Genomic DNA, 13,872 nt, shown 5'->3' on the forward strand with positions numbered 1-13,872 from the left:
GCAGCGATTTTCCAGAAGTATCTTCTGGGACATCTTGCAATATGTAACAGAAAAAACAACATATAAAGCAAAATTGATCAAATTCCTTAAATGACAGTTTCAGGAATGGGAAAAAATGCCAGTGAACAAGTTTCTAGCAACCAGAAGCAATAAACAATGAGACTTAAATAATGTGGAGACAATAATGACGCCCATAATTTTTAGCGCCAAAAAAGACGCCCACATTATTTGGCGCCTAAATGCTTTTGGCGCCAAAAATGACGCTACATCCGAAACGCCGACACTTTTGGCGCAAAAAAACCATCAAAAATGACGCAACTTCCGGCGACACGTATGACGCCGGAAACAGAAAAAAGTTTTTGCGCCAAAAAAGTCCGCGCCAAGAATGACGCAATAAAATGAAGCATTTTCAGCCCCCGCGAGCCTATCAGCCCACAGGGAAAAAAGTCAAATTTTAAGGTAAGAAAAAAATGATTTATTCATATGCATTATCCCAAATATGAAACTGACTGTCTGAAATAAGGAACGTTGAACATCCTGAGTCAAGGCAAATAAATGTTTGAAAAGATGTAGAGCAAAGTCCAGCACACAGGTAATATCATGCAAAGTCACAATGACCTGCTTCCAAGGTCAGGGTAATAATATCAAAAAACAGAGAGTAGTGACAGCATAGATATTTATTCGTGAGACGGCAGGACAAACAGCAACGTTTCGAGACTTCTGTCTCTTTGTAAATAAAGCTAGTGACGTATGGGATATACATTCCTACCAGGAGGGGCAAAGTTTCCCAAACCTCAAAATGCCTATAAATACACCCCTCACCACACCCACAAATCAGTTTTACAAACTTTGCCTCCTATGGAGGTGGTGAAGTAAGTTTGTGCTAGATTCTACGTTGATATGCGCTCCGCAACAGGTTGGAGCCCGGTTTTCCTCTCAGCGTGCAGTGAATGTCAGAGGGATGTGAGGAGAGTATTGCCTATTTGAATGCAATGATCTCCTTCTACGGGGTCTATTTCATAGGTTCTCTGTTATCGGTCGTAGAGATTCATCTCTTACCTCCCTTTTCAGATCGACGATATACTCTTATATATATATATACCATTACCTCTGCTGATTTTCGTTTCAGTACTGGTTTGGCTTTCTACAACATGTAGACGAGTGTCCTGGAGTAAGTAAGTCTTATTTTCTGTGACACTCTAAGCTATGGTTGGGCGCTTTTTTTATAAAGTTCTAAATATATGTATTCAAACATTTATTTGCCTTGACTCAGGATGTTCAACATTCCTTATTTTCAGACAGTCAGTTTCATATTTGGGATAATGCATTTGAATCAATCATTTTTTCTTACCTTAAAAAATTTGACTTTTTCCCTGTGGGCTGTTAGGCTCGCGGGGGCTGAAAATGCTTCATTTTATTGCGTCATTCTTGGCGCAGACTTTTTTGGCGCAAAAAATCTTTTCTGTTTCCGGCGTCATACGTGTCGCCGGAAGTTGCGTCATTTTTTGACGTTCTTTTGCGCCAAAAATGTCGGCGTTCCGGATGTGGCGTCATTTTTGGCGCCAAAAGCATTTAGGCGCCAAATAATGTGGGCGTCTTATTTGGCGCTAAAAAAAATATGGGCGTCGCTTTTGTCTCCACATTATTTAGGTCTCATTTTTCATTGCTTCTGGTTGCTAGAAGCTTGTTCTTTGGCATTTTTTCCCATTCCTGAAACTGTCATTTAAGGAATTTGATCAATTTTGCTTTATATGTTGTTTTTTCTCTTACATATTGCAAGATGTCTCATGTTGCATCTGAGTCAGAAGATACTTCAGGAAAATCGCTGCCTGGTGCTGGAACTACCAAAGCTAAGTGTATCTGCTGTAAACTTTTGGTAGCTGTTCCTCCAGCTGTTGTTTGTATTAAATGTCATGACAAACTTGTAAATGCAGAAAATATTTCCTTTAGTAAAATACCATTACCTGTTGCAGTTCCATCAACTTCTAATGTTCAGAGTGTTCCTGATAACATAAGAGATTTTGTTTCTGAATCTATTAAGAAGGCTATGTCTGTTATTCCTCCTTCTAGTAAACATAAAAAGTCTTTTAAAACTTCTCTTTATTCAGATGAATTTTTTTTTTTTTTATTGAAGTTGTGGTAAATATTAATAAACAAAATTCGTCCTTGAACAATCATTACATCAGAATGAGATGCACATTGGCTGTAAACCAATCAAATCAACAAAACAAAAATGAATATGCAAAGATAAAATTACATAACATGTCTTAAAATGGCATTAGACAGGCATTTGAACGAGATTGGATGGAACTTCAGTTTATATTATATAATGCAACGAGTGATCCCCACAATGAAAGAGAAAATACTCATTAAAGTTATCTTACTCGGAGATGTCAAAATGTGGGGAGTTGGCATATGTATCGGCCACTCTTGGACCAAAGTAAATAGGGGGAGAGGGAAAGTCAGCGGACAAAAGCTGCTCAAAATATAAGGGGGTGGTGGTGGAGGGGCGAAGCCTTCTAATGGGGAAGGTGAAACTTATTTATTTTTATATTATTGAAAAGCAAGTTCAAACATTCATGCAGGAAAAAAAATAAAATACAATACCATATGATATCAGGGTATACCAAAAAATGTTGCAGAGTTATTTAACAGAAACTGGCAACATAGCAGATCCCATAACTTGCATAGAGTTCCGTATTGTGCCTGTTATCATCCGAGCCTAGAACCCTACACCTCAGAGTTTTTCTTTTTTACTTAGATTAAATATGCAAAAGAAAATGTCATATGCAATTTGAACAATAAAGAACAAAAGGTGATTTTCTTGATCTACCCAGATCCATGTAAATAAGGAGAGAAATAGACAAGTGTGAGATGTGATCTGGGTTTAGAATGTAATCTAATCTAGCTGCGTAACTAAATGGTTTAAAGGCGAGGGGGGGATACAGCAGACAGTAGCTGCTTAAGAATAGAGATAGGGAAAATAGAAGACTGAGAGTATAGTGTATTACCCCTTCTAAGTATAAGGGAATATTAGAAGTGCAAGGTGGCAGCTGCAGAGCTGGGTAAAGTAAGGAGAGGATCTTAGAGATATATAACATAAATGAGGGGGGTGTAGAAAGATATGTGTGCAGGAATAATTATATGTGTAGAGAAGCCAGGGGTGAAAGAATAGATTTCCCCCAAACAGAAAGAAGAATAAAAGAAAAAAAAAAAAAAAAAGAACAAAGGTAAGAAAGAGTTTCTGAAAAGAAGTGTGACTCAATCAGGGGGAGAGAGGAGAGTCTGATAGAATGGTATATGAGACTGGAAAGGTCCAGAAGGAGAGGGTTAGATCAATAGTTTAAATTAATAACTAACAATTAACGGTGTAACATTATAAATCAGTATGAGGTGCATAAACAATATATTGAAAACAGGTGTTAATAACATGAAGATATGCCCAAAACCCACAGTATCTAGTGAGATTACCTAGATCAAGGTAAATTAGGCTAATATTTTGGTGAGTTTTTGTTAAACTAAAACAAAATAAGAGCAGTGTGGTTGAGCAGTCATTATGACGAGGGTAAGGAGAGTACCCGTGTGTGAGCTCAAAACACAGCTAAAGCCTGGAGAACAGGGGTCCACTACAATTGTCAAGCATATCCTGGATTGGTTAAGTGAGCATAAAGGAGTAAGAAGGGTAAGATAAGTACCCGTATGTGTGCTTCACTAAAATGTCTGGGTAGATTACTTTACTTCTAGATTGGAGACCCTTAAGCGGAGAGTCAGTGGAGTTTTGAGGTGCTAAGCTTGATTCTTGGGGTCTGGAACATCTTTTCTCTTCGCCTGTGGGACGGGCCTCCTGGGAAGAGGTTGCCATTCAGGAGCTGAAAGGTTGAGGTTCCCCACCTGTTCGGCAGATTTAGATAAGCGGTCCGTGGACTGAAGAAGCCCTAATGACTGAAGGGTTTTCATTCCCTGGTCTGGTGTAGAAATTATATAGGTACAGTTCTCATGCTGAAAAAAGATCTTAACGGGAAAACCCCATCTATATTTGAGGTTCAGTTGACGTAGATTCTGGGTGAACACTTGGAAAGTCCGTCTCTTAGCAAGAGTGAATGGAGATAGGTCAGGAAAAATTTGGACTGTATCATAAGGAGCTTTGAGATTTTTATTCATGAATGAAGCTCTCAAGACCTTCTCCTTAAATGTAAAGTAGTGGAGTCTAAGGATAACGTCTCTTGGTGAGTCTGAGGAAGAGTTCCGCGGGCGCAAAGCTCTAAGCTCTGTCTATGAGGGACTCTTGCTCCGTAATAGAGCCAAGTAGCTCTCCAAAGAGTCCAGAGAGATATTTGAGTAGGTCAGATGAGTTGATGTCTTCAGAGACTCCTCTGATCCGCAAGTTGTTTCTTCGGGACCTATCCTCCATATCTGCTATTTTGACTTCTAGACCTGAGATCTGTTCAGCTAAGTTCTGGGAGTATGAAAGGAGGTTAGTATGATCTATGGCCAGATCCTCGTGTTTTCTTTCGAGTGTTTCCGTACGCTCTCCCAGAGCAGCTATATCTTGTTTTAGTTTGCTTACTGATTGTCTCAGATCTTGCCGGAGAGATGAGTGGTGGGTATCCATCCTCTCTGAGAGGGCCTTGATAGAATCTAGTACAGCAGACTGGGATGAGCCTTGTCTCTCCCTGGCTGAATGAGGTGATTTAGGAGGGACATGGTGAGTAGTAGTTTCATCTCTGGAATCATCTTCTGATCCCTCTGGGTCCGAAGCCAGCTTACTATGAAAGTGATCATTGAGGGTCCTTTTAGGATTTACTTGATGTTTCAATTTTTTCTTCATATTATGAGCCATTTCAGCAAGGGAGAAGCCCAAGTGAAAAGAAACAATGAAAATGAATTCTGTGGCAAACTGTCTTAGTGCCGCAGTCTCACTCCTGGGGGTATGCCTCCTGTTGGCGAAGTCGGAAAAGGGGAAGGTGGTATGACCCGCAGGTATTGATAACCTGCGGGAAATGGAGGAGAGGACTGTTTTTTGTTTCTGAGAAGGTAGCCTTCAATGAAAATCCAGTAATTCAAGCTATCTTATGCGGAGAACCTACTGAAAACATAAAGGCCTTTCTCTTCCAAAGAAGGTAATAAAGAAGCTGGATTTCTGTAATTTGTATTAAAGCTGGGTCAAAACGTGTGCACCCCTGAACTTAGCACTTACAGGAGTTATTCCAGAATAAAGCTCTAAATCAAGCATCAAGAGGAGCTGTTGTTTGACGTAAGTGAGATAGCTTTAAGTAACCCTGGGGTAATGACCAAAAATAGTCCCAGTAATTGTAAGGAGACAGTAAAGTAGCAGGGGAACAATATATGAAGTATTGAGGAGAGTCCGTATGGAGATAGAATGTAATTGAATCACTGCAAATATATTAAAAGATCTTCCAGCTGAATTTATTAAGGGAAATGTCTCCGTAATAAAATGGAGAAGTGAAGGCTATGAGCAAGTGGGAAATTTATCTAGGAGGATATGCGTTGCATGTCTCAGGTATAAGTCACTTACATGCTTCCTAGGTTAGGTCCAAAGACTCCAGTCTAAGCGGATAGCTGTGCAGGGGGTGATCACACGGCTGCTTCTTGTCCGAGAGGTTGATGTCAGAGAGGAGAGCTGTTACAGCACTGTAGACTGTGCAGGTTGTATTCAGTAGTAGCAGAGAGAAGTTGCGGTTAGTCTGGTTGCCTGTGGTACTCCTTTCCTTTTCTCCTCCGCAGTTGCCAGGCTCCAGCTAAGATGGCGGATTTTCGCGGGCTTCCTTGAGAACCAGACAGAGATAGTAGATGTCCGCGGTAATGGTAGGAAAGACCGTTCTTAAATAGCCCCAGGCAAGGGGCCAATCTGTTTCAGGACCCCGGTAAGGAAAAGATACTCCTCCCACGTTAGCAGTCGGAAGCTTCTTAGTTCGGATGCAGCTGAACCAGGGAGCTGTGCACCGGACTCCCTGCACTGACGAAGTGAGGTTAAGGTAGTAAGGGTATCAACATATACCGGGAACCCAGCTATAAGAGAGGATAGTAGATCGTTGGTATAAGCAATGTTAAGTTAAGCTATTTATTATGAGGGGATTAGATGTATATAAGAATATAAATGCAGGAGCTCTGTGATTTTGCTGCCACCTCGCACTGGTGTTAGCTCCGCCCCCCCCAGATGAATTTTTAAATGAACATCATCATTCTGATTCTAATGATTCTTCTGGTTCAGAGGATTCTGTTTCAGAGGTTGATGCTGATAAATCTTCATATTTATTTAAAATGGAATTTATTCGTTCTTTACTTAAAGAAGTCCTAATTGCATTAGTTTAGACAAGGTCTTTAAATCTCCTGTAGTTATTCCAGAAGTTTTTCCTGTTCCTGGTGCTATTTCTGAAGTAATTTCCAGGGAATGGAATAATTTGGGTAATTCATTTACTCCTTCTAAACGTTTTAAGCAATTATATCCTGTGCCGTCTGACAGATTAGAGTTGATGGGGCTATCTCTACCCTTGTTAAACGTACTACTATTCATATGGCAGATGGTACTTCCTTTAAGGATCCTTTAGATAGGAAAATTGAATCCTTTCTAAGAAAAGCTTATTTGTGTTCAGGTAATCTTCTTAGACCTGCTATATCTTTGGCGGATGTTGCTGCAGCTTCAACTTTTTGGTTGGAAACTTTAGCGCAACAAGTAACAGATCATGATTCTCATAACATTATTATTCTTCTTCAACATGCTAATAATTTTATCTGTGATGCCATTTTTGATATTATCAGAGTTGATGTCAGGTTTATGTCTCTAGCTATTTTAGCTAGAAGAGCTTTATGGCTTAAAACTTGGAATGCTGATATGTCTTCTAAATCGACTCTACTTTCCCTTTCTTTCCAGGGTAATAAATTATTTGGTTCTCAGTTGGATTCTATTATCTCAACTGTTACTGGTGGGAAAGGAACTTTTTTACCACAGGATAAAAAATCTAAGGGTAAAAACAGGGCAAATAATCGTTTTCGTTCCTTTCGTTTCAACAAAGAACAAAAGCCTGATCCTTCATCCTCAGGAGTAGTTCAGTCTGGAATAAATCCAAGCCTTCTAGAAAAGCAAAGCCAGCTTCTAAGTCCACATGAAGTTGCGGCCCTCGTTCCAGCTCAGCTGGTAGGGGGCATATTACGTTTTTTCAAAGAAATTTGGATCAATTCTGTTCACAATCTTTGGATTCAGAACATTATTTCAGAAGGGTACAGAATTGGTTTCAAGATAAGACCTCCTGCAAAGAGATTTTTTCTTTCCCGTGTCCCAGTAAACCCAGCGAAAGCTCAAGCATTTCTGAAATGTGTTTCAGATCTAGAGTTGGCTGGAGTAATTATGCCAGTTCCAGTTCTGGAACAGGGGCTGGGGTTTTATTTGAATCTCTTCATTGTACCAAAGAAGGAGAATTCCTTCAGACCAGTTCTGGATCTAAAAATATTGAATCGTTATGTAACATTCAAAATGGTAACTGTAAGGACTATCCTGCCTTTTGTTCAGCAAGGGCATTATATGTCTACAATAGATTTACAGGATGCATATCTGCATATTCCGATTCATCCAGCTCACTATCAGTTTCTGAGATTCTCTTTCCTAGACAAGCATTACCAGTTTGTGGCTCTGCCGTTTGGCCTAGCAACAGCTCCAAGAATTTTTACAAAGGTTCTCGGTGCCCTTCTATCTGTAATCAGAGAACAGGGTATTGTGGTATTTCCTTATTTGGACGATATCTTGGTACTTGCTCAGTCTTCACATTTAGCAGAATTTCATACGAATCGACTTTTGTTGTTTCTTCAAAATCATGGTTGGAGGATCAATTCACTAAAAAGTTCATTGATTCCTCAGACAAGGGTAACCTTTTTGGGTTTCCAGATAGATTCAGTGTCCATGACTCTGTCTTTGACAGACAAGAGACGTCTAAAATTGATTTCAGCTTGTCGAAACCTTCAGTCACAATCATTCCCTTCGGTAGCCTTATGCATGGAAATTCTAGGTCTTATGACTGCTGCATCGGACGCGATCCCCTTTGCTCGTTTTCACATGCGACCTCTTCAGCTCTGTATGCTGAACCAATGGTGCAGGGATTACACAAAGATATCTCAATTAATATCTTTAAAACCGATTGTACGACACTCTCTGACGTGGTGGACAGATCACCATCGTTTAGTTCAGGGGGCTTCTTTTGTTCTTCCGACCTGGACTGTAATTTCAACAGATGCAAGTCTTACAGGTTGGGGAGCTGTGTGGGGGTCTCTGACAGCACAAGGGGTTTGGGAATCTCAGGAGGTGAGATTACCGATCAATATTTTGGAACTCCGTGCAATTTTCAGAGCTCTTCAGTCTTGGCCTCTTCTGAAGAGAGAATCGTTCATTTGTTTTCAGACAGACAATGTCACAACTGTGGCATACATCAATCATCAAGGAGGGACTCACAGTCCTCTGGCTATGAAAGAAGTATCTCGAATTCTGGTTTGGGCGGAATCCAGCTCCTGTCTAATCTCTGCGGTTCATATTCCAGGAATAGACAATTGGAAAGCGGATTATCTCAGTCGCCAAACGTTGCATCCGGGCGAATGGTCTCTTCACCCAGAGGTATTTCTTCAGATTGTTCAAATGTGGGAACTTCCAGAAATAGATCTGATGGCTTCTAATCCAAACAAGAAACTTCCCAGGTATCTGTCCAGATCCTGGGATCCTCAGGCGGAGGCAGTGGATGCATTATCACTTCCTTGGAAGTATCATCCTGCCTATATCTTTCCGCCTCTAGTTCTTCTTCCAAGAGTAATCTCCAAGATTCTGAAGGAATGCTCGTTTGTTCTGCTGGTAGCTCCAGCATGGCCTCACAGGTTTTGGTATGCGGATCTTGTCCGGATGGCCTCTTGCCAACCGTGGACTCTTCCGTTAAGACCAGACCTTCTGTCGCAAGGTCCTTTTTTCCATCAGGATCTCAAATCCTTAAATTTAAAGGTATGGAGATTGAACACTTGATTCTTGGTCAAAGAGGTTTCTCTGACTCTGTGATTAATACTATGTTACAGGCTCGTAAATCTGTATCTAGAGAGATATATTATAGAGTCTGGAAGACTTATATTTCTTGGTGTCTTTCTCATCATTTTTCCTGGCATTCTTTTAGAATTCCGAGAATTTTACAGTTTCTTCAGGATGGTTTAGATAAAGGTTTGTCCGCAAGTTCCTTGAAAGGTCAAATCTCTGCTCTTTCTGTTCTTTTTCACAGAAAGATTGCTAATCTTCCTGATATTCATTGTTTTGTACAAGCCTTGGTTCGTATAAAACCTGTCATTAAGTCAATTTCTCCTCCTTGGAGTTTGAATTTGGTTCTGGGGGCTCTTCAAGCTCCTCCGTTTGAACCTATGCATTCATTGGACATTAAATTACTTTCTTGGAAAGTTTTGTTCCTTTTGGCCATCTCTTCTGCCAGAAGAGTCTCTATATTGTCTGCTCTTTCTTGTGAGTCTCCTTTTCTGATTTTTCATCAGGATAAGGCAGTGTTGCGAACTTCTTTTGAATTTTTACCTAAGGTTGTGAATTCCAACAACATTAGTAGAGAAATTGTAGTTCCTTCATTATGCCCTAATCCTAAGAATTCTAAGGAGAAATCATTGCATTCTTTGGATGTTGTTAGAGCTTTGAAATATTATGTTGAAGCTACTAAGACTTTCCGAAAGACTTCTAGTCTATTTGTCATCTTTTCCGGTTCTAGAAAAGGCCAGAAAGCTTCTGCCATTTCTTTGGCATCTTGGTTGAAATCTTTAATTCATCATGCCTATGTTGAGTCGGGTAAAACTCCGCCTCAGAGGATTACAGCTCATTCTACTAGGTCAGTTTCTACTTCCTGGGCGTTTAGGAATGAAGCTTCGGTTGATCAGATTTGCAAAGCAGCAACTTGGTCTTCTTTGCATACTTTTACTAAATTCTACCATTTTGATGTGTTTTCTTCTTCTGAAGCAGTTTTTGGTAGAAAAGTACTTCAGGCAGCTGTTTCAGTTTGAATCTTCTGCTTATGTTTTCATTTAAACTTTATTTTGGGTGTGGATTATTTTCAGCAGGAATTGGCTGTCTTTATTTTATCCCTCCCTCTCTAGTGACTCTTGCGTGGAAAGATCCACATCTTGGGTAGTCATTATCCCATACGTCACTAGCTCATGGACTCTTGCTAATTACATGAAAGAAAACATAATTTATGTAAGAACTTACCTGATAAATTAATTTATTTCATATTAGCAAGAGTCCATGAGGCCCACCCTTTTTTGTAGTGGTTATGATTTTTTTGTATAAAGCACAATTATTCCAATTCCTTATTTTTTATGCTTTCGCACTTTTTTCTTATCACCCCACTTCTTGGCTATTCGTTAAACTGATTTGTGGGTGTGGTGAGGGGTGTATTTATAGGCATTTTGAGGTTTGGGAAACTTTGCCCCTCCTGGTAGGAATGTATATCCCATACGTCACTAGCTCATGGACTCTTGCTAATATGAAAGAAATGAATTTATCAGGTAAGTTCTTACATAAATTATGTTTTCTCTGCTGTGGCCAATTAGAGACAGTTATATATAGGTCACTATGTGTGCAGCCAATGGCTGTGTGGTATTATAACAGTGTTCTGCACTTCCATTTCTAACAGGAACTGAAGAGCAAAACATTTTAAAATGGAATTACAGGAAAAGGTGACAAAATAAATAATGGCAGTATATTGTGTAGAGTTTATATATATATATATATATATATATATATATATATATACACATACATGATTTATTATTTTATATTACCATCTTAAAGTGTTTAATGTCCCTTTAAGTGCTATATGTGTAGCACTTGTAGGTCTTACAACCACCTTTAATCAGTAAATATCTCTTTCGACCAAAGTGTTAAATGGTTGTTTGCAGTTTGTTAAATTACACAGTTCTACACCTAAAATATCATGTTTCTACACAGCTGTAGAAAGACATCACTTGTTAGAATGTATCAGACTCTGGTAAAACGGCATGCGGCATGAAATGCTTAATGGTTTGCAGATGACTGAACAATATTTCAGACCTAAATAAAAACCACATGCTAATCAGTAACACATTCAAATTCATACCTTTGTTTCACGTCCCATCATGTATTCGAACATCACTTTTCTTAAGTATTCAAATTCAGTGGGCTCACCGAAAACAGAAACAGAAACATCAGCGTGCCGGTGATTCACATCTGAAGGCAAGAAAAGAAACGTTATATTTGCAGACATACTTATATGCTGTTAAAGAATTTCTTTACTGTGGTGCCAAAAATGGGGTCTTAATCCAGCATGGAATGTGAATAAATGATTAAAATAAAATAAAAAATACCTGTGATTATTAAGAATACACAGCAATATAATAGTCTATATGTTAATATTTAAAGGTAAGTATGAAATTAAATGCAGTAAAAAGAAAGTTATTTGAAGGACCAGTAATACAATAGATTTGCATAATCAATAAATGCATGATAAAAAGACGATACAATAGCACTTAGGGGACGATTTATCAAAGGCTTCGCCCCCCTACGACCGCAGGTTCTCACAAGAGAACCTGCAGTCCGTATTTAAAGGGACAGTATACACTCATTTTCATATAACTGCATGTAATAGACACTACTATAAATAATAAGATGCACAGATACTGATATAACAAGTCAGTATAAAATGGTTTAAAAACGTAATTAGAAGCTTTCAGTCTAGCTCTGTTGAAAAGGCAGTTGGAAAGCCCACTGCAAGTGGGAAATAAGACACCCCCCCCCTCCCCCTTCTTTTGCATATGAAAAGACCCTTTACACAAACAGGAGCAAGTTGGAGAAGGTAGCTGACAGTATTCAAATAAAATTTTGGGGCTTGGTTAGGAGTCTGAAAATCAGAGCAAAAATAAAATAAGCAAAATTATAAATTAAAAAAAAAAAAAAAACTTTATGGGCTTTATAAATAGATCATCTACAAAACATTTATGCAAAGAAAAAATGAGTGTATAATGGCCCTTTAACAAGCAACAGTCATCAGACCGCTGCTTCCCTAACCTCGTCAAACCAGGGAGATCGACAGCTCCTGCCCGCGCATGTTTGGCTGTGCGTGGGCGGGATTGCATGCAAGCACAAAATAGCTCTCGTGTACAATGCTGAATTCCAGCAGTGGAATACAGCCCGCCAGAGGCGAGCTGCGCCAGAAAGGGAGCATATGTGCGCCCCTGTCCTCCGCAGTTTGATAATTCGACCCCTTAGTTTGAACTTTAAATGAGTAGTAGATTTTTGTCTGACAAATTTAAACGTTATGTCTATTTCCACTTACCCTGTTTCATGTGAAAGTCATTAGCCAATCAAAAATGCATATATGTATATTCTGTAAATTCTTGCACATGCTCAGTAGGAGCTGGTGACTCAAAAAGTGTAAATATAACAAGACTTTTGTTAATGCTATCTGAATCAAGAAAGTTTAATTTTGACTTGAGTGTCAATTTAAGTAGCCTCATTTTATAATCTAATTATTTTCTTTTTGAGCACAAATCCAGATAAAACTACATTGAAAGATTTGCCTAGTTCTAAGGTGCAGGTTAAAAAAGGGACCAATTGCAAGAAATGTTTATAAACAAATATATATTAACATACTTCTACAAAACAGACAATCTGGTTTAGAATTTATAAATGATCTACAAAATGACCAGAGTATGTCATTTTAATTTCACTACATTTTTTTTAAGCGTGGATAAAAATAATATATATATATATATATATATATTAATTTTTTTTTTTTTTAAAACTTCCACTAGTCTACTGATGGGATCAGGAATATAACAGGAATGCTTTTACAACTGTTAACAAAGTGTTAAGTTACAAAACATTACCAGAAGTTATGTCACTTTCTGTATTGTTGATTCTATTATTATCATCTTTGACGTGCATATATTACAAACATATTTACCCTACTATACTTGTACTCCAAAACATTTCCTTATATATTGATACATAAAATAAACTATGTCCACAATCGACTAATTGACAAATTATTTTTCTTAAAAAGGTGACAAAACAAACAAAAAAAAATCCAACATGAGTTGTATCTTACCAGAGTCTACTATCAAGAGCTGAAGATTTCTCATTTTGGACTAAATTATAGACTTTTGGATACATTTTTAAAATGATTTGTAATATTGAATTTTTGTATTTTTTTACCGTATTTTATTTTTTGCTTTTGGTGTGATATTTTGATTTATTATACCCGATTTAATATAATTTCCTTTTATATTCGTATACGAGTGCACAAGTAAGTAATTTGTTTGACCATAATTAAATAATAAATGGGGGTTTTGAGTACTTTATTTAGGAACACTTCCCCTTACTTTGTATTTGTGACACTGTTTTTTTCAAACTATTGGTAAGAGGTATTTGTTAATTTTGAAGTCTGAACTTTTCCAACAGTAGGTTTTTAGTGATTGGTGTCTATTTATTTATTTATATGAAATCAAGAAAAACTAAATTTATGCTTACCTGATAAATTACTTTCTTTTATGATATGACAAGTCCACGGCCCTCCCTGTTATTTTAAGACAGGTTTATTTTATTTTTTGAAAACTTCAGTCACCTCTGCACCTTTTTAGCCTTTCCTTTTCTCTTCCTATAACCTTCGGCCAAATGACTGAGGGTGGAGGGGAAGGGGAGGGGCTATATATACAGCTCTGCTGTGGTGCTCTTTGCCACTTCCTGCTAGCAGGAGGTTAATATCCCACAAGTAAGGATGAAATCCGGTGACTCGTCATATCGTAAAAGAAAGTAATTTATCAGGTAAGCATAAATTTAGTTTTCTTTTACAAAGTCCA

The 13,872-nt window shown here is 38.3% G+C and overlaps 1 protein-coding gene across 3 annotated transcripts in view; it reads right to left on the minus strand.

The window, feature by feature from the left end:
* Positions 1–13,872, minus strand: part of GOLGA4 (golgin A4) — a 319,091-nt gene that overhangs the window by 31,991 nt on the left and 273,228 nt on the right. For all 3 annotated transcript variants that reach the window (XM_053714445.1, XM_053714446.1, XM_053714444.1), the window contains one exon: positions 11,133–11,242. In XM_053714445.1, coding sequence (XP_053570420.1) covers positions 11,133–11,242 — 110 coding nt within the window. The remainder of the gene's footprint in view (positions 1–11,132; positions 11,243–13,872) is intronic.

This window comes from Bombina bombina, chromosome 5 (genome assembly GCF_027579735.1).
Source record: "Bombina bombina isolate aBomBom1 chromosome 5, aBomBom1.pri, whole genome shotgun sequence".
NCBI classification, from domain to species: domain Eukaryota; kingdom Metazoa; phylum Chordata; class Amphibia; order Anura; family Bombinatoridae; genus Bombina; species Bombina bombina.